The 22,500-nt window shown below is 38.0% G+C and overlaps 1 protein-coding gene and 1 long non-coding RNA gene across 8 annotated transcripts in view; one reads left to right on the forward strand and one right to left on the reverse strand.

Moving 5' to 3' along the window:
• The window catches only part of LOC118765129, a 20,185-nt gene extending 5,429 nt beyond the window's left edge, over positions 1 to 14,756 (forward strand). Inside the window, exons 2-3 of the long non-coding RNA XR_005000980.1 lie at positions 12,333 to 12,475; positions 14,724 to 14,756. This is a non-coding gene — a long non-coding RNA (uncharacterized LOC118765129). The remainder of the gene's footprint in view (positions 1 to 12,332; positions 12,476 to 14,723) is intronic.
• LOC115216217 (protein PFC0760c-like) overlaps positions 204 to 22,500 on the reverse strand; it is a 63,797-nt gene continuing 41,500 nt past the window's right edge. For 5 of the 7 annotated variants that reach the window (XM_036506644.1, XM_036506642.1, XM_036506643.1 and 2 more), the window contains 5 exons: positions 14,594 to 14,698; positions 11,460 to 11,654; positions 9,637 to 9,838; positions 7,255 to 7,400; positions 204 to 4,385 (listed from right to left, as the gene is read on the reverse strand). In XM_036506644.1, the coding sequence (XP_036362537.1) occupies positions 727 to 4,385; positions 7,255 to 7,400; positions 9,637 to 9,838; positions 11,460 to 11,654; positions 14,594 to 14,690 (4,299 nt within the window). In that variant the 5' untranslated portion in view covers positions 14,691 to 14,698 and the 3' untranslated portion in view covers positions 204 to 726. The remainder of the gene's footprint in view (positions 4,386 to 7,254; positions 7,401 to 9,636; positions 9,839 to 11,459; positions 11,655 to 14,593; positions 14,699 to 22,500) is intronic. The other 2 variants (XM_036506647.1, XM_029785416.2) reach the window with 2 other exon arrangements.

Below are 22,500 nucleotides of genomic sequence, written 5' to 3' on the forward strand. Positions count from 1 at the left end.
TACAGTATTTGTACCAATTCCATAGACACCGTAAGAGTGTCGACAGAAGAATACCTTCAACTGAATCTCGAATCATAACGTATAAGTTATTTGGAACGACTCTGATATTTCTGTCTCTCTGTCACCCTTCTGCTATTTAATCACCTAGAGTCACTACGAACAACTATAACAAAAAAAAAAAGAACAACAACATCAACAACCAATAAATTAACATTTTTTTTAAACAGGAAACAACAGGTCAATTATTCATAACGTATGACAAGTCACGTTTCGTTGGAAATCAGTTTTAAAGTTGACATATTTACTACTGAATTTTGTATTACGTCATATTTGAGTTAAGTCATACATGAAAGTATTGGACGCCATCTTCTCTTGTCCATCATAATCGCGTTCCCCTTTTCTTTCATTCTCCTTGGGAACTTACTATTTCTGACCAATACAATGTTTCTAAATTAGTCTATGGATGGATAAGGCAAGGATTTCACAAAATTTATCACCAATATTTATGAATCAACATATTCTTTTTCATTTTTTTTTATGTATTCAATGTTGTGAAAATTACAAATGACCGCATAAGGAAATGTTTTCTTACGTAAAAATACATGTTCAAGTATTTTGGTTCTACTCCGAATATACAAATTCCGCTCTTTTATTTTTTAACTTTTACAATTCCCAGCAAAATGATGATAGTACCTTGATATAGTGTCAGTAGCTCACTCTTCTTCCTCAGCCGATATTTTTATCATCACTACTAGACCCTTCATTCTCTACTGCATTATTGACATCACTAACCTCTTTAGCGTTCTGCATATCTTCCTCCGCGCTGACGTTAGTTTCACCGTCTCCATTATTTCTGTCTGTAATTATCGGTGGGACAAGGTTACCGTCCTCATCCTTTGCAGTACTGTTCATATTCTCTGTTGATTTATCATTATCACTATTGTGCTCAGTATTACTGTCCGTCACTCGTTTGTCAGCATACGCTTCATCACTGTCTACATTATGACTGTCTGTAACTTTCATTACATCATTGTTCACATTTTCATCTCCAGGAGTAGTTTTTGTAACCCCTGAAGCAAGAAGGTTTGTGTCACCATCAACAGGATTACTCTCTGTAACTTCTGATGTAGCATTGGTATCATCTTCATCTACAGTAGAAAACTCAGTCTTGTCGGCAATATTGTCAGTAGTAGCACTATCTATAATTCCTACCGAAGCAGTGTTAATGCTATCGTTATCAGTAGCCTTCCCTGTAACATCCGATTCACCATTGCTAACATTATCTTCAATAGCATTCTTCTCTACGACTGCATCTTTATTAACATCACCAGCTAATGTAGTACTTCCTGTAACTTTATTAACATTGCCATCTTCATCAATACTCATTGAAACTTCCTGTGAGACATCATTACCACCACCATCTCTGCTGTCACGCCTTTTTACTGTGTTATCATCAGTATTTGCAGCAATAGTCTCTGCAACATTTACAGTGCTTCCGTTAGCCTCACCACCTTCGGTTGGGCTACCGTTACTATATATGACATCTTTAATCGTACTCTCTGAGTTTGTTCTTGTATTCTGCACATCTCCATCGTTACTCGGTTTAACTTCTACACTGTCACCAACGTCAGGTTCCGTAGAACCGTCCTCCGCGATATTTACATCATCATTCGTTTCATTATTGTCTCTAGTTAAACTAATAGTTTCTCTACTTCTCTCAGTAACATCACCTCCTTTACCATTGTCATCATCAACAGCATCATCATCCCTTCTGTGACCGTCACCATCTACATCTCCATCATTATTTTCATCATTATCACGTTCTTCTACACAAGAAGAACTATGTTGGTCTTGAGTTTTGCTATCTGCAGCAACGAAGCCTTCACAGTCAGAGGTCATGTTATCAAGCTCAGTTTTCTCGGTCCTAATATCGTTTTTCTCGCGTAGGGATGTTTTATCTTCATTTATGTTCTGAGTATTGTCTTCTGTATCAGCGATTCTCAAACTGTCATTGCTGTTATCAAGCACGTCAGGAGTTCCAGATTTATCTCGAGCAGTATCAGATAAAACTTCGATTCCGCCAACATTCTCGTTCTGAAAGTTCCCATTTTTACTATATGTAACATCATCGTTTTCGGTATTTTCCACATCTGCGTTTAAAATGTTATCACTTTCATCCATTTTACTAGTTTCACCAGATTTTCTGTCGTTATTTTCGACGAAACTCGTCATCGCTGGCGAATTGTCTTCAAGTCGGTTTCCATTGTTAACAGAAGGGTTCAACGTTTCATATCTATCATCTATAAAGTTATCAACACTTTCTCCATTAGAAATATTTTTCTGTTCTTTAGACTGGCTATTTTGACCATTATTTGCATTTATATCACTGGTCTCTTTATTGCTGTCAGCAATAGGCTTTTGGGGTACATTATTTGGTATTTCATTTGAGGAGTCTTCATTATATTCATCATTTCTCGTGTTTCTGGAACCATCATTAAAGTTCTTTTCTATGTCATTTGTTTCATTTTCTACTCCATCTTCACTGTTAAAGTGAGATGGGACATCATTTTCTTGAAGGGAATCTCGTCTTGCCTTGTCTGAATTCACATTACTACGGACTAAGCTTACACTGTCAGGTGTGACGTCTCCCAAATCATTGGAGTTTTGAATATCACCTGTTACAGCAGTGTCTTCAGATATATCAGTGACTAAGTCTTTATCAGTTTGGTGGGAAATATTTCCGTCATCAACAGCTTTCGTATCGACCCCTTCATCAACTACAGTATTTGTGTTGTTATTGATAGTGTCAGTATCAGAGACAGCATTATCATCTGAATGTTTAGATGCATTATTATCAATATTTACATCTCTAGAAACATTTGAATCACTGTCGATAACTTCAGCTGCTGTACTTGTCTCTTCTGTTGGCTGTTCTGCATTAGTTATCACATTTTCACTCATAGAATCCTTTGCAATTATCTTATCGGGCAAATTGCTGTCCGAACGTCCATTTTCATTATCAGTTTTTGCAGCATCAGTTACATCAATATCATCTGTAAGATTCTCAGCTGTAAGTTCCATTTCATTCATATCAGTATCACCACCTGCATCCTTGGTTTTTGTCTCATTGTCTCTTTCCTGAACATCATTAATAACTTCCTTTTGGTAAGCAGCAAGTCTATTCACATCATCACCATCATCATCATCTACGGAAGTGTTATGAAGTGATGGAGAATTATCCAAAGTCTCACCGTTTTCTTCATCAGTTTCTGTATACTTCTTAGGAGTATTTCTTTCTAATATGGAATCAGATTTCCTCTCTACAGAGTTAGGTTCATTGTCAACTGGAAATTGTTCTTGTTCCTTCTCTTGATTAATATTGATATTTTCATTGGACTCTCTGGTTTTTAACTCTGGAGTTTGCTTTAAGTCCACAGTAGATGATTCTGAGACGTCATCTACTTTTTCGTTAGATTTTTGTGGACTAAATCTATCACTAGTGTGCGTAGCATTAACATTGTCTCGAGATGTTTCAGATTTCATATCTTCATTGTCAGATGTATGCTTTTCTTCTTCACTCGTTTTAACATTCTCTTGGTCTGTTTTATTTACGTCAGCTGAAGTAGTATCTATAATTGGGTCATTTGTAACCTCTGATTTACTTTCCTCCTTTTCAGTATTATTTGAAAAATTGTCGGCATTTCCACTATCATCCTTGCCTTCAGCGTTACTCTCATTTACAGAAACTACTTCACTTTGTTTATTTACATTTACATCAACTGGTGATTGTCTTACCATTGATTCTTTATTTTTCTCTTCATTACTATTGGAATAATTATCAACGGTTTCTTCATTGTTCATATCGTTCTTACCAGTTTGAGTATTTTTTATATCTGGGTCAGCGTCATCGTTTTGTTTAGAATATTCGGGTAACTGGGAATCAACAGTCTTGCTACTTTTTCTTAGAACTTCAGTATTTTTATTCGATTTCTTTTTTAATTTTTCCTTCCTTTTAGTCTGTTTGATATTTTCACGTGTGTTTACATCTTTTTTCCCTGCGATTTTATCTTTCGCACTATAATCATTTACTTTGGAATCATCTCTCGGTTGATGTTTCTCTTCTTCAACATCTACTGTGACTGTTTCATCTTTGGCTGTTCTTTTACGACCTTTATTCTTGTTAGGGTTTCGTTCAGAAATTCCACGTGGGAAGTTTGTTCTGTTATTAGTTTTCTCTACAGGTTGGTTGGAATTGGAAGTATTTGTTAGGTTATCTTCTTCCTTCCCTGTCGTTTGACCCTCCATCTCTTCTTTTTCTGATCCTTGTTCTTTTTCAATCTGACTTTTCCCTCTGTCAAAGTTTCCACGACCTTTCCGACGTCTCCCTGAATAAACAAACCAATAGACTTTCGTTTAATAAATGAACAAGGAATTATTACATGGATACACATACATAATTATACATAACTCAAGCGTTCGTTTAAATATATAACCATTTATTCGTTTATGCCTCTATCTTATGAATTCCCTCCTCTCTAAATTAATACACTTCCATAAATTCTCTCACACACATTCTACACACATAGACACCCCAAGCACACACAGTTGTCAGAGGCGTTGGACAACATGCTTTGCGTAATTTCTTTTCATTTTACGTTCTATCGAGGTCAGCTTTGCCTTTCATCCTTTCTGCATCGATAAAATAAAATACTTGGATTAGTGAAACTGTTAGAACTCCGGACAAATTGCCTTGTGGCATTTGTTCCGACTATGAGTTCTGATTATTTTGGGTGGTAGACTAACTAAATCCATCACCGACTAGTTGAACATCATCATCTGGTCCTTGAGTGTCTTTCGCGGTTTTAAATCAGCTCCAAGCATTTGGGCTTGTCTTCGATTTAAGGATGAGTGCGTCTTATATGTCTCGTGGGTGGAGGCGTTGAAAAATAGCCAAAGGGATATAGACAGTTTCTCTCGGTAACTAAATTATACATGTATATACACTCTGACAATAACATTCTGGCGGGAATGTCTATATAAGCATGAGCAGCAATCCAATATAGGCAGAAACCCAAACCGGTCTACACTCGGAGAACGAGGCGAAGATAGCCTGTAAACATTCATAAAGGTGACTATTGCTCCAAACGAACAATAAGGGTTTGATTCGTAGATACAAGTGAACTTTAACGAACATGAATAAATTAGAATGTAGTCTTGTTTTCAATAAAACATCTTAAAAAGAAAAGCTGTTCTCCATATGTCCATATGTGTAAATGTAAAAACATACATACATACATACTACATACATACATACATACATACATGCATACATACATACATACATACATACATACATACATACATACATACATACGCACATACACACGTGCCTCCATATGTCCATATGTGTAAACACACGTACATACATACACACATACACATGTGCACACAAACACACACACAGACACACGTGCACACACACACACACACACAAATTATGACCACTACTCGCAAGCGATTACACTTTGGTGGCTCACATCATGACTTCGCTAATTGCTTAAGTGCATATACAGGGTGTGATAGCTATTTGAGGATATAAATGTGGTAATTTTATAAACCAACTCTAATCTAACAAAGACCAAATATATTTTAATAAAAAAAAAAACTGTGCATATATTTTCGATAAACTTTCTTATAAGATCATTCTAAATGTATCCTCTTGAGAAGCGCTTCTGTGATCTTTTCAGCCATCCCCGCAACTTTGAGTCGATCTTTTATTTCATCAAAATTTCCTGTTAAAATTTTTTTTTCGGCTGCGCTCTTCAAATGATAGAGTTTTCTTTTCAATTGGCCAATTATTGTTTCAGTTTGAATTCAAAGCTTCACTTTTCTCTTAAGTCCAAATATTTTTTTCTCTTTTTCAATTTTTGCTGATGAGCTATGTATATATATTTATTTGTTTACATTTCAGCACATAGTTGATAGCCTTCCGTAGATCAACAAACTTGTCGTTTTCCAAATCCATTTTGGCTTTTTATGGTATTGTATTGTTTTTGCTTTCTTAATTTTTTAAAATATTAAGCAGTTGTGGAAAGTATAAAAAACATGAGTTTATTTGTCAAACTTAAGGAATATCACACAAATGAGAATATTCTTAGCTATATTGTCAATGAACGCCAATGAAACCCCCTGGAATTTTTTCAGTTAAATATGGTCAGTCTCGTAGTCGCAGGTTTTGAATAGCCTCAATCTTCCCTCGCAACATTTCATTAAAAATACATTTCAGCTCATGTTTTTGCTCTTCCAATTCGAGAGACAAAAAGAGTTGTAACTGCTTCTTTGATCAGGCTCATTGCAGGCTAATAGAGTGGCTCTCATTTCAAATTTTTGCCACAAGGGCAGCTTGGGATGAGTTGATTACATCGACCCCAGTGGTACTTATTTTATCGACCCTGAAAGGATGAAAGGCATAGTCGACCTCGGCGGAATTTGAACTCAGAACGTAGCGATAGGCGAAATACTGCTAAGCATTTCGTCCAGCATGCTAACCATTCTGCCAGTTTGCCGCCTAATAGAGTGGCTATCGTTGGCTAAAGTTGATATGTTATTGAACTGGCATCATATTTCTGTGGATATATGTCCTATTTAGAAGGAAATGTTGTTTGTGAGATAGTAACAGTGAACTGTTTTTACTAACAATTACAATCAGCAACCAAACTCTTACGTTCAACAAATGTTCCTTGCAAACATAACTTATTTTCCTTTTTGAGAAAAAAAATGTTCAGTGTGATTTTAGTTTAGTATATTTTAGTTCTGTTTGAGTACAACAATCTGCTTCTGCAATTTTCATGCAATTTAGGACTGAATTATTGATTGAAACAGCGGTATCAACAGCTATTGAGGCTGGAAGGCAAGCAACTCGTAGAGAAAAATTAGGCAATAATAAATAAAACACGAGAAAGGAGACGATAATGAAACAAGTTCGAAAAAAAAAAAATGAACAAGAAGCGAAACACAGGGAAATACAGGCCCGTTCAGTTTAAAAAAAAAACACACAAATAAAAAGCAAATTTATGTATGGTATGAAGAAACGCATAACCTAAAATATATTTGGGTCTTTCGAATGATTGAAGCAAATAGAAACCAGATAGACAAACAGACACACACACACACACACACATATATTCATACATACATTCACATACACACAGGCGCGCGCGCATATGTATGGAACAATGTTACGAAAGTTCGTACCTGTAGTGCCCTTTTCTGGAAGAGGACAATTTTCAAGTGGCTTAGGTTTCAAAACATTCGTTTCTGAATTCCCTTTTCCTGTATGTTGTTGGTTAATTCGTGGAATCTGTCTCCTGGCATTAGTTCGCACGATACTAGAATTCCTGCTTGAAAATTAAGTGTCAAAATATAACACAGATACATACGAAACGTTTGTGCGTATGCATATACGTGAACATATCAGTTTATATGCAAATAACTGTATTCTCACCGCTCATATATATACTCTCTTTTTTCTCTTTTACTTATTTCAGCCATTTGACTGCGTCCATGCTGGAGCACCGCCTTTAGTCGAGCAAATCGACCCCAGGACTTATTCTTTGTAAGTCTAGTACGTATTCTATCGGTCTCTTTTCCCGAACCGCTAAGTTACGGGGATGTAAACACACCTGCATCGGTTGTCAAGTGATGTTGGGGGAGGGACACAAACACACAAACATATACACACATACATATATATATATATATATATATATATATATATATATATATATATATATATATATGCATATATACAACGGGCTTCTTTCAGTTTACGTCTACCAAATCCACTCACAAGGCTTTGGTTGGCCCGAGGCTATAGCAGAAGACACTTGCCCAAGGTGCCACGCAGTGGGAATGAACCCGGAACCATGTGGCTGGTAAGCAAGCTACTTACCACACAGCCACTCCTGCGCCTATATATATAATCCTGTACGTACACGTACAGTCACCTTTTACTTCTATGTGGAGAGATATCTATCAATGGGGGCAGACAAACCTCTTCTTCATCATAACGACGACGACTCAATCATAACACTGTACATATCATGGCAACGGTTTTGTACCCTATGGTCATGAAAATCTGTAGTTAATACTGCTGTTTCAAATGGTAGGCATCCAAATTTCTGATTGATCCCATATAATGACCTCCATACATTTAATATCACGGGAGACCTAAGCCTATACTTCAGTCTGTTTCGTTGCTGATCTTTACAAAGAGATTGGAGTGCTGCTCTGGGGACCTGCTGCTGTTGCTACTATAGTATACATTAAAAAGTATTCTAGATCACACAATCCCTCCCAAAACTGTCTAGTTGATCAGCAAAGGTTCGCAATATTCAAGTAAAACTTTTATAGATACGTTTTAAAATGGAAACAGATATGTATAAATTATCTCGAGGTAAGTGGTTGACAATACATGCAGCTATTAATGAACCATACTGTTATGAGAAATCCCGATACCAAAAATACTAAATTGATATCTAAAAGACAACATAAAAAATACTCACAGTTAATCTACTAGAGTGGAGACGCAATGGCCGAGTGGTTAAGGCAGCGGACTCGCGGTCGGAGGGTCGCGGTTTCGATTCCCAGACCGGGCGTTGTGTGTGTTTATTGAGCGAAAACACCTAAAAGCTCCACGATGCTCCGGCAGGGGGTGGTGGTGACCCCTGTTGTACTCTTTCGCCACAACTTTCTCTCATTCTCTCTTCCTGTGTCTTGTGTAACACTGCGATGGACTGGCGTCCCGTCCAGCTGGGGGGAACATATACGCCAAGGAAACCGGGCCCATGAGCCTGGCTAGGCTTGAAAAGGGCGAGAAAAAAATCTACTAGAAGATGTGAGAGGCTGCCAACTGCATACTATTCTACGGCAGTTTATAAACAAAGCTTTTAAACTATGGATAGCGCCGTTGTTATATATTCTTCAAGGTGTAAGCTAATGCAAAAGGTTGAGTTAGGTTGAGAGTGAGGTGGAGAGAATGACAATAGTGCAAGGATAGAAGTATATAATCTACACTTTAACCAATTAAGTAGTACCTTAAACTTTAGACACGTACGGCTTGGTGCTACGTCCCTCCAGTTTATTTTACTTTTGAAAATCATACAGACAGACATACATACACACACATACATACATACATACATACATACAAGCATGCATGTCTATGAGAGAATGTGGGTGTTTGAGAGTCTATTAATGTACTCGATCTGCCAAAAATAGCATCCCAGTCGTTTCACATCACTTCCTGTCCGACAAAGGATCCTTTATGCAGTTACTCGATCTCTTGTAATTGGCAGCTCAAGCTCCCACAAATCACTCAACTGTTTTGAATAATGAATACGAAAACAAACAAACAAACAGGATAGTCACGACTGGAAGACTTCTGGTCATGGACTTGCCTGGGTTTATTAATAAGCATCACCCCTGAACAAATTAGATTCTGTTGAGCTAAATGCATTATATCTGTATAAAAGACAGTGTAGTCATAGCTAGAACACATTTGATCATAGGCTTAGTGAGTGAAGCCTAACCTGGGTCAAAATATAAACGAGAAGAAAACCAAATAACGATACGTACTGCGATGAGTTTAACTTAGAATAATTATTATTGTCTGAAGTAGCACCACCTTCTGTATCTGTAGAATGAGATTTCGATTTTCTCTTGAATAAAATATCGAATTTGTCTGGAGTTTTACTCTTTTCGATCATTCTTGAATCTTTATAAAGAGCGGCGGATATAGAACCTGCATAAGCTTGGATAGTGTGTGGAGAATGGAAGCCTAGAAGACAGTGGAAACAATGAGTTTTAATTACACTTATTCTTTTGGTGACAGATAGAACTCACCATATCAATACTGTATAAGAGAGAATTGTAATTTGTTTGTAGTATTGTAATGTGTAAATGATATAAATATTAACAGGAAAACCTTTTAAGCTATGTAAGTGTAAGCAAAATATATAAGGCAATATCTATTAGTAAAAACAAAGACAAGATACTGTATTAGTTTACATAGGTTGTTTAATGTTTCAATTATATTTCGGAAAAAATTTCCTCTTATAGATATAAGAAAGAAAGTAATTCGAAAGTTCGGATAAAAAGTGATGTTTTCAGCAGGCCATTCTGACGTGTTGTCAATATTGTAAAAAGTTTTAGGTTGAAATATTAATAGTTCATACGCAATCATCATCACTAATTTTGTGTCTCAGGCTATGACAATTGATTTTAAGTTATGTAAGTTACAGTTGTGTGGAGGCGCGTGGCTTAGTGGTTAGGGTGTCATCACCATGATCGTAAGATTGTGGTTTCGATTCCTGAACCGGGCGACGCGTTGTGTTCTTGAACAAAACATTTCATTTCACGTTGCTCCAGTCCACTCAGCTGGCAAAAATGAGTAACGCTGCGATGGACTGGCGTCCCGTCCAGCTGGGGAACACATACTCCATAGAAACCAGGAAACCGGACCCATGAGCCTGGCTAGGCTTTAAAAGGGCGCATTTATTTTTGAAGTTACAGTTGTAAAGTAATATCAAATGATAGGAGTCATATAGCTCTAAGAAGCAGAAGTATAGCAAAATTGACGTATTTCAGCTACCTTACAGTTTCAACTTCTCTACTTTATTGGGGGAATGAGTTCCAATAGGCTAAGTAGAGTCGAAGTTCTAGTAATGGCCTTAACTAGAGGATGAGTGTACTCCACATTCTGCATGATGATGATGATGATGATGATGAACATTGTATTGTAAAGCTTCGGCGAACTCACTTTCAAGACAAAAGATTGTAGCCATTACGTAGCGTTTTCCTGAGTGACAGACATTACATACTCTAATGTCTGCACTACACTCTACGTACATAACTTCAATTATATTTCGGGAAACTTTCCTCTTATCAAATATAAGAAAGAAAGTAATACATTTTGCTTTATTAGTACAATTTAAAATGGTGATTAGGTGATTATTAAATGGGTAATTTTAAAATTAGAATTACTGATTTCTATTTTCTATTATCAGTAAGCTGAAATTCAGAGGAGGCGACAGATGTATTTGAGCTTGGTAAATGTAGTACTTCGAAACAGACTCTGTTTTTAAATTTCTACTCCAGGTCTTTTAGAGGTGGTGCAATCATCTTTAATGTTACGATATTTAGAAAACATTTCCGCCGAGGTCGACTTTGCCTTTCAGTCTTTCATGGTCGATTAAATAAGTATCAGTTACGCACTGGGGTCAATGTAATCACTTAATCACTTTGTCTGCCCTCTCTATGTTTAGCCCCTTGTGGGCAATAACGGAATAAATATTTAGAAGACATCATAAGAAACATTGACTTTTAAATCTAAAATAAGAGTTGCAATGAATTCCGCGCCATGATATTTCCTTACCGTCTTTTTGTCAACAGAGTCTTACCTTTACTGCCTTCACGTAGTAAAATATCCATGTAACGATTACGAATGCATCTTCTCATGTCTTTTACACTGTACGTACGAGCTAGCGTCCACATGTAAGAGTCGTGTAAACATTTCCATTCATATCGCTCTTGTCCCTTATGTGTAATAGGGGGCAGTATCGGTCGTGGCATCTTTTGTTTAGAAGACGCACTCTCTGAAAAATGAGGGAAAATGTTGCCGTAGAAAGTGTATTGTGAGACAGCAAGGTGAACGTTTTAACTTTAAAGAATGATGCAGTGAAGGGTGGCATAACGGAGATTGACAGAGTTAAGAATGAACTATTGGGGAGAATGACAGTGAAGAATTACTCAAAGACGAAGATCCCAATAAGGAAAGTTTCAGATGACGAGTGACCCTTTGAGTTTGATTCTATGGAATTTCTCAAAGATTGACTCAACAAAGAATGACCTATGAGAGTTCGAATGAAAAATGACCTAAATAATGACCTAATGACCTAGTGAGAAAGACACGATGGGAAGTAATCTGTCGGGAATGACAGAATGGGGAATGACTCGATAAAGAATGATCTAATACACAGCGACGCAATGAGGAATAACACAATAAAAAAAACTTACGTTAGAGATTATAGCAGCAGCAGCAGCAACAGCAGCAGCAGCAACAACAACAACAACAACAGCAACAGCGATGACAACGACGACGACAACAACAATAACAATAACAGTAACATCAATCAACATTTTTCTAGAGCGATATTAGAACATTCTCGCTCTGTACCATGTGCAGTATCATCTAATATTTTAAAACAATCAATAATTTTCTGGGCTTCTTTTCCTTCTTTGCTGTTTTTACTTTGCGTCCTTATCTTTTATAGGCGCAAGTTATGTATAATAATTTAGACAGAGAAGATGGCAGAAAATAACGAAGTTTGTCACATTACATTAGAATTTCAAATCAGAATTTTCTCACGGCGTTACTTCACTCGCTTTTGTAATTAAAAAAGTGAAGAAAAGACAGGTGAGTACAAGATATTGTTGTACGTAGAACTGAAAATACATTACAGCATTTAGTTACACCTTCTACATTCTGTGTTGAAATTCTACATGAGTTTAAATGTCAATTTTTCTTTGCGTCTTCTTTGGTCATAAAATAAGTACTAATTAAACCCCGAAGTTTGCTAAATCGAATAAATTCTACTGTACAGCCTAGTATCAATCAATGACTGATAAAAATGTAATATAATCACCTTGGTCAACTACAAATTACAATATGAGACAATGGAGGAGCATTTACGTGATCATTCTGCATGATCGAAATTGTAGCCATATATCCCTCATATCACAGCCTACTGGCTTAGATTAAGAAAACATACAGTGGATGAAATAATCCTAGACACATCCCTGGAAAGACGTTTTTTTTTTATCAAGACTGAAATGCCTTTGATCTTAGGTCTCCTCGGTCAGTGTTGACCTACAGCTAAATAACAACAAATTAGAATAACTAAGTTTAATGACAATATAAGCTAATTAGAAATAACTATGCCATAAAGAAAGGCTGTTAGTACAAATGAGAAAACGTATCAGTGAAGGATATTTCACAATTATTCGAACTACTAAAATGATAACCAAGTCTCACTCAAAACACATGCATTCTACTACATGAGAAAAGGAAAGGTACTTTGAAAAATGCAGTTCTAGATACTATGTATCAATGCAAAAAGATTGGATGATCATTACTGGAAGACCTTTAGCCATATATCTGTTCAATCGAGGCCGATTTGGATAAACATCAACAAACTTAACAAAAGCAAAATAAAAAAATAAGAACAAAACAATACGTAAATCTTAGATTAGATTAATGGGCTATAATCATCCTGCGCCATCATACTGTTACATTTATTGATAGAGCTGCTCTATCATATCTATAAAAGGCATGATGTGTGTGCGTGTGTGCGTGTGTGTGTGTGTGTGCGCGCGCGTGCGATTGTAATTTATGCATATCCACAAATTAGCACGCATGTCGCTCAAATTTTAGGAGGACATTCATCAACATCCTATCTGGGTTTTGTCAACTTATTGTTTTCCCATGGCACCCGCGGATAGCGTAAAAATCTATTTTCCGCTATAGCTTTTAGCCATAAAAAATATCAGCCATAGCTTTTTGACGGCGTCTAACAAAAAAAATAAGATAAAGAAAAGTGGAAGAAAGAGGCAGAGAGTTTCACGGGAAAGACAAAGCGAGAGAGGGAGAGAGAGCGAGTAAGTGACGACGTTCATAAAAAATATAATGTAAAATGTTTTGTTTTTTCTTAAGCACGAGATATAGTGTTCAAATTCAGGATGATTTTGAAAGACACTATATTTTATAATCATAGTATATATACTTTCTCACACAACAATTACAATATATTTATTAAATCATTTATTTATTTTAAGTCGTTCATCTTTCTCCTTCCCTCTCTCTCTCACACACATTACTTTGGGTGCGAAAGAGTTTTGCTTTTATTTTACACTGAGTAAAAAAGTGTTTTGTTGAGAGTCGATATTACTTAGTTTGGTTTGAAATAAAGAACTTGATTAGCTTAATAATCGTAAGTTAATCCCGGGCAAGGCCGGGTTATACTGCTAGTAGATTTATATGATCGATCAGAAAGTTTCAAACATGTTTTACTTGATCTGGTCGTTATAGTATAGAGCAACATGTTTCATATTTATGATGACTTACTGTGCTCCAAGTTCAAATTCTGCTGAGATCAACTTGGTTATTTGCCCTTTCGGAGTCGATAAAATAAAGTACCTGTCCGGGGGCGATGAACTGATGGAATTATTAGAGTATCAGACGAGATGCCTTCTGATATTCGTTCTGTTTGTTTGTGATCTCAGTTCTCGAAGGGGAAAGATAGACGTAATTACACGTCTTGTATCTGAGCGTTTCTTGAGGAGTTCACTCAGAATGTTAGCCATCGAGCCTGGTCTTTAGTTTGAGTATATTTACCTCCCTTTCATCTACCTATCTTGGAAGCCCTGAAAAAATAAACAGTTAGAGAAGAGTTATAGGTACTACACTTCTTGATTAAACGGCACAAAAAAAAATGTTGGTAGTAGAAGATATATTAGGGTCGTGGTTGTTTCTCACCTTGAGGTTTTCTTGTATAAATGTTGTTCGTTGGTATCTGTTGGAATGACTGGAGATGTTGCTTCAATAAAGATTCCTTGCTCGTGGAGTTGGTCATTTTCACTACTGGCAAATATAAAATTTATTCCAGGTTCATGAGGATTGTGACGAGAATGAGAATGGAAATGAAGTCGATGATGTTGCTTATGATGATATTGATGATGATGATGATGATAATGATGACGACGACGACGGCGGCGACGACGAAGACGACGAAGACGACGAAAGCAATGATGATGTTGAAGATGATGATGATGACGCTGGTAATGGTGATAACGGTGGTGCAGTGTCTGGTAGTGACAGTGCTTATATGATGCTTATACGAATTAAAGATCACATAAAATCATGAACTCTCAGTGTTGAAATCATGTCTTCCTCTAAGCTTCGTCCATGACAGAAGGTCGAAAATCGCAGTCACTCCTAACACAACCCGAACCGGCGCCTCCAGCAACAATGCTACGGTCGCCGCTATGTATAACGATCCCATCGCGGGTGTCATTTTAATCATTTACACAAGAAAACTTTTAAATGCACCGTCCACAGTTCGTTTATTTATTAATGTTTTGCTTTTATTATGACGTTCGAAAAGGTTTCGTCGCACTTCTACCACCGAGCCACTGGCACAAAATTCCTTTGCAATTCTTTTATCAACGATCCGAGTGGGATCCAGGTGTACGAAGAACAAAAACTTTTTTGACCTTTAATAATAGACAGTGCTATGTAGAAATACATTGAAGTTGTATATAACAGTAAAGGAGTGATTTGAAATGCTTAAAATAGCAGTTCGATGATGTAATTGTTTCACAACACACGGTTTCTGAATAAGTCACTTGTAAAATAAGAACAGTTCCTTTCATCTCTCCTCCGCCACCCCAACACATATATGGTGGTTTAACTGGCCGAAACTTCGAAGCCACTGTCAATAATATTTTAAGAACAATAATAAGTTTGAACTCAACAAAAGTATTGAGTAACCCATCAGATTAATGTAAAATTGTTTTAATTATAACTGAATGGGAAAAACAAGCACGCACGCACGCACACACACTCTCACACACACATACATACATACATACATACATACATACATACATACATACATACATACATGCGTGTATACATATGTGTGTATACATATGTGTGTATATATATACATATATACATATATATGCATACACACAGAAATACATATATACAGTAGAACCTAGCAGTACGAGTGCACCATTGTACAAGTAATTTGCTGTACGAGCTGAGGCTCGTGCGAATTTTTGTCTTGAAGTACGAGCGAAAATCCGCAGAACGAGCGAGTTTCATACAAGCGACCGCTAGTCGGCGCTCAGGTTGCACACGCTCTCCCGACAAGCGCAAAATCTGCTCGCTCAGTTCACCTGTTTACCTCGTTGTGACAGCATCTCTGTTGTGTTTTTGTTTAGTTTTATGCTTTTGGGCTATTATTTTATAATAATTAATTCTGCTAGCCATGGGTCCTAAGAATGTTAGTGCAAAGGACAGTGCTGAGAAAAAGAAAAAGCTGATTACGATAGAATTGAAGAAGGAAATCATTGATAAACATGAGAGAGGAGTGCGTGTAGTGGACATAACATGTCAATACGACTGAGGCACGACGACGATCTGCGCCATCCTGAAGAAAAAGGACGAGATCAAGGCCGTTACGACAGCAAAGGGTGTCTCCAAGCTCTCTAAGCAACGCACGTTTGTCCACGAAGAGATGGAAGAATTGCTTCTCCTGTGGATCAATGAGAAGCAACTCGCAGGGGATACGATAACAGAGACCATCATCTGCGAGAAAGCACGAGCACTGTATCGGAATCTCCTGAAGCAGGACCCTGGAACATCAACAGAGGAGACATCAGCAGACGCATTTAAGGCCAGTCACGGCTGGTTTGATAACTTCAAGAAGAAGACTGGTGTTCATAGCGTCGTTAGATATGGAGAAGCAGGGAATTCTGACAACGAAGCAGCTGCGGATTTCATGCGTAAATTCCGTCAGCTCATCGCAGCCAAGGGAGCAGGTATTCAACTGTGATGAAACAACAGGTATTTAACAGGTATTCGCAAAGCAGCTATTCAACTTTGAAGAAACTGGCCTTTTTTGGAAAAAAAATATCCAGAACCTACATAATTTCAGAGAAGAAAATGCCAGGCCACAAAACTATGAAAGATAGGCTAATTCTCGCCCTATGTGCCAATGTGAGTGGAGATTTCAAGAATAAGCTGCTCCCTGTCTACCATTCCGAAAACTCACGAGCGTTCAAGTCGTAAAAAATCCTGAAGGAGAAGCTGCAGGTCATACGGAGGACAAACGTTAAAGCCTGGGTCAGTAGGCAATTCTTCTCAGAGTAGGCCAACTTTGTCTTCGGACCAGCAGTGAAAAAGTATCTTTCGGAGAACAACCTTCCTCTCAAGACACTCCTCATTCTCGACTATGCACCTACTCACCCTCCTAACCTCGAGGATGATATCCTGGATGAATTTAGATTTATAAAAGTTATGTCCTTTCACGCAACACCACCCATATCTTGCAGCCTATGGACCATCAGGTGATTTCTAATTTTAAGAAACACCTCTTTCGTCAGTGCTTTGAAGTCACTAAAAATACAAATCTAATACTTCGTAAGTTTTGAGAGGAGCACTACAACATTGTAAACTGCATGAAAATCATCGATATGGCCTGGCTGTGTAGCCGAAGACAGTGTAGTGGAGGATGCTATCTCTACGAGTGATATAAAAGCAATGTTGGCTAAGTCGCAGTATGTTTCCGAATTTGTAGAAAAATATCATCCTGAATAAGTAGCTACAGGTCGTGCAGCTACTTTATTTAATGATACTGCTCTGGCCCATTTTCGTAACATTTTGAAACGGCAGGAAAAAGGCAGACTTCTCTTGATATGTTTCTAATGAAACGACTGGCAAGTGTAAAAAGTGAAGAGTGTGTGTCCAAAAAGCCGAAGTGAGAGAGAAAACGCTAGAAATTTTTCTTCATGAAGCCTTAATGGAAAGAGATCCTCCTTCCAGACAGTAATCCTCTTCCTTGCACATAAAATCGTTCCATCTTTGAGGTAATTTAATTGATAAAACAGTTTAAATATTTCCTATGCATTCTCTTTTTTATAATTGTCATCTTACTTGTAACTACGCCTTATCTGTTTTAAAACCCATAGAAAATAATTTTCGTGTGGTTTTGTGGGGCTAGAAAGGATTAATTATATTTTAATTAATTTCAATGGGAAAAATTCACTTGTAAAATGAGTAAATCGTAAAACGAGCTCGGTCGTGGATCGAATTAAACTCGTACTGCAAGGTATCACTGTATATATATATATATATATATATATATATATATATATAATATATATATATATATATATATATATATATATATATATATTATGTGAATAGAAAGATGAATAATCTTGTAGCAGATTAATCAAAAGTTTAACCGATACCTTGGTAGCAAAAATCACAGCAGAAGACAGCACGGTTGGAGGTACAACCATATGGTGTTGCAACCGTGCGTTGGTGCGGATAATTGAAATTAAAATATTATTGGTGAATTGAAGAAATGGAGCTGAACGAAGTTTGAACAGAAATCGTTTTATTTCATTCTACACGTGTTTCGAAAGGCACAATTTACCAAAATCCGATTGAATAATGAGACCATATTGTGTCTTTCTCTTCAGGAAGAAATAGGAAATCCGTTGGAAAAAACAAAAACAGAACAGAGGCGGAGCAAAACAAATCGAACTAGGCTCCTAAGAGCCCATGGCGTATATATATATATATACGCATACATATGCACACACACGCACACGCATGCCATCGCATGCGCTCATGCACACACACACACACACACACACACATGCGAATGAGAGGACAAGCGAAAGAAAAAGGGCACTCAACACATTTAGCAGGTGTTACAGGTACGAAGAGATACCCAAAAGGAACCGAAACTTTGCAGTATTATTTTATTTACTTACTTTTACATACTCTTTACTCTTTTACTCTTTTATTTGTTTCAGTCATTGGACTGCGGCCATGCTGGAGCACCGCCTTTAATCGAGCAACTCGACCCCGGGACTTATTCTTTTGTAAGCCCAGTACTTATTCTATCGGTCTCTTTTGCCGAACCGCTAAGTAACGGGGACATAAACACACCAGCATCGGTTGTCAAGCAATGCTAGGGGGACAAATACAGACACACAAACACACAACACACACACGCATATATATATATATACATATATACGACGGGCTTCTTTCAGTTTCCGTCTACCAAATCCACTCACAAGGCTTTGGTCGGCCCGAGGCTATAGTTGAAGACACTTGCCCAGGGTGCCACGCAGTGGGACTGAACCCGGAACCATGTGGTTGGTAAACAAGCTACTTAACACACAGCCACTCCGTTTACACTTTTATCGCCTTCAAAGTATTCTCCATTTGAAACAATGCATCGGTGCAGACGCGTTTTCCACTGTTCGAAGCAAGCCTGGAACTCTTGCGAAATGATGCCTTTTAACTCCTCCGTTATTTTTTCTTCACCTTTTCCACATCTCCAAAACGTTTTCCTTTAAGGACTTTTTTCATTCCGTGGAGTAAAAAATGTCGCAAGATCGGGTGAATAGGGAGGCTGGGTAAGCGGGATCATGTCGTTTTTCGTCAAAATCTCTCACACTCAAGGCGGTGTGCGCAGGCGCTTTGTCGTGATGAAACCACCACTCTCCACTTTGTCACAAACTGGGTCGTTCTCGTCTCACCGAGTCTCGCAAGCGCTTCAGAACTTCCAAGTAAAATACTTCGTTAACAGTTTGACCAGGAGGAACAAATTCTGTGTGGACAATTCCTTTCGCATCGATGAAACAAATCAGCATCGTCTTGACATTGGACCTCACTTGACACGCTTTTGTGGGACGTGGTGATATTGAATTCTTCCATTGACTTGACTGCTGCTTCGTTTCCGGGTCATAGCCGTAGCACAAGGCTTTCATCACCAGTGATGACCTTCGAAAAAAGGTCTGGATCAACTGCCAACAGTTCTTTCAGTTCACGATACGCATTCAGTCATGACTGCTTTTGATCTTCCATGAGCAAGCAAGGCACATATTTTGCTGCAACTCTTTTCATTCCCAATTCCTCGCTCAAAATTCGTTGGCAGGTGCTCCAGGACACACCAGTCATATCAAAAAGTTCGTCAATTGTTCTCCAAGATCAGTTCATGAATTTTCATGGTGTTTTCATTCGTTCAGGAGGTCGACGGTCGTCCTGAACGAGGTTGGTCTTCAAGAGACGCGTGACCATTCCTAAAGCGTGGAAACCACTCATAAGTTTTCGTCTTGCCCATGGCAGCGTCCTTGTAAGCTGTTTGAAGCTTGACAACTATTTCGGCTGCCGTTTTCCGCAGTAGAAAACAGAATTTCACGGAAGCACCTTCGTTTCATACATCGCAAAAATCGACGAACAGGGGAGAAGCCCTGCAAAACAAAGACGCACTACGTGGCAGAACGACTTCACTCGACAACGAGTGAAAATTACAAAACATATGCAATATAAAACTAAAATGGAAAAGTTCAATCGCCACTAACTGTGACTGAGGGTGTTAGGTAGCACCTATATTGCTGGAAATAATAGTTTAAACCCTTAGAACTGCAAGGAAGCAAATTTTCAAATATTGACTGGGGAGAAAACCCCCATGTTCTTCCTTGCTGTTCTAAGGGTTTAACAGTTATTTCTAGCAATATATGAAGTGAGAATTTTGACTGTAAGTGCCATCTGTTATAAGCGTATCTATTGTTTTCAAAAGTTTGTGTTTTTAATTTGTGTATGTGTACATATAATTTATATATGTATGTATGTATGTATGTATGTATGTATTATGTATGTATGTATGTATGTATGTATGTATGTATGTATGTGCGTGCGTGTGTATTTGGCATGTGACAGTGTACTTGTGTCAATAGTAGATACGCATTTGTGTTTGTTGAGGTGTCATGCTTTATGTATAGTGTGTCACAGAAAATAGCAGGTGTCTGCGTGTTTGTGTTTGTGTGTATGGGTTTGCCGTATGTATTTAACATGTGCGTATGCTTGCGTCAATAACAGATGCGTATGTATGTGTATGTGAATGTTATACATGGCCGTTGTTTTGTGTGGTCGTGTGTGTGAGCGCGTTTTCAGAAGTGTATGTGCTTGTGTCAGTGATAAACCTGTATTTTGTTTTATTGTACTGGTGAATATGTACTGTGTGTGCGTTAGAAAATAACATGCGAATGCATGCGTATGTTTGTTTGTTTGTGTTAATTTTAGACGTTTGTGTAACTGAGGGTGCATGCATGTTGAAATGAAATAGCATAATGTGTGAATATTTGAAAACATGGCAAACGAATTGTAAAAGAAGTCGGGAGTTCAATCCACATGGTTGTAAAGTTCCAAGAAGGATTTTAAGTTCTGTTCTCTTTTCTCAGGGCCAAAGTTGGAGATCCGCAATATAAGACTAAAACAAAGAGGCGTTCTGTGGAATGGTGCGCTAAAATAACGAGCAATAATTAATACATTACCGAATCGGATGTCTCAAAAATGCTCGGTGAATCTGTCGACTAAATTCCTGCAATTTTCCTGTGTAGACCTATCACATAACAAAAAATGTGCAGGGGTCTTAAAAGCACAGGTATGAGTAAGTATTTAAACCAAAAGGTGTAGTGTTGTTGGCGAGGAAAGCGTGTGGTAACGGGGGCCAGGCAGAGGGAAAGTTGGGTTGGTAGCGCAGTATAGGTAGATGCTGCAGATTACTACGTCATGCAGTTTGTGGACACGCTTAAAGGAAGAGAGGAATGAGTTACAGACGCGTTAGAAAATGACGAGGTCGAACTGGGGGGAATCGGAATTTTCGAACGATGGTGGGGAGAAGAGGTAAGTTGGAAATGGTAAGAAAGGAGTAAGGGACGACCATGAGTCCAACATCCTAACCACTAAGCCACGCATCTCCGCCATGGCTTATAAATTACTGAGATTACATTTGCCCGAAGGGAGCACTGGTACTTTGCAAGGTTATAAACCAACAACTTTTAGGGGAAAGGACAAGTCAGTTACATCGACCCCAGCACATGACTGGTACTTAATTATGTCGTCCTCGAAGGGATGAAGGACAAAGTTGACTTCGGTGGGATTTGAACTCATAACGTAAAGTACTGGAAGAACTGGTTCGATGTGCTAAAGACTCTGCTAGCACACTACTTTCTTCAATATCATAAGAGGTTGTGACACTTATGCGTTTCTAAAGATATATAGATAGCATTTCTTAAACTGCAACACAAAGATTATACTTCCGTTTTAAGACCAAGAAATACTTTGGTCCTATTCGCCCACAAAGCCTCTACAAAATTAAATACGCATTAGCTTCCTGCAGACATATCTGAGATGGCACTGTTACCCGCAAACCACATCGCAGAGAGAGAGAGCCAATTAATGGATTGACTGACATTCAACCCACTACAACTCTTAGCTCACAGATGTCCAGTTTCATCTCCTTACTTCTGTCGCAACTGCAACGATATCTACTCTCTGTACAAACTGAACAGCACTTCCATTCAAGCTCACCAAAGTTTCACTTCACAGATTCTACACTCAATTCTCTAAAAGGTGCCGAGCTGGCAGAATCGTTAGCATGCCGGGCAAAATGCTTTGCGGCATTTCATCTGTGTTTACGTCCTGAGTTCAAATCCACCGAGGCCCACTTTGCCTTTCATCCTTTCGGGGTCGATAAAAAGTACCAGTTGAGCACTGGGGTCGATATAATCGACTTACTACTCTCCTGAACTTGCTGGCCTCGTGCTAATTTTTGAAACCAATATTTT

The sequence above is a fragment of the Octopus sinensis genome, linkage group LG10, assembly GCF_006345805.1.
Source record: "Octopus sinensis linkage group LG10, ASM634580v1, whole genome shotgun sequence".
Taxonomy (NCBI): domain Eukaryota; kingdom Metazoa; phylum Mollusca; class Cephalopoda; order Octopoda; family Octopodidae; genus Octopus; species Octopus sinensis.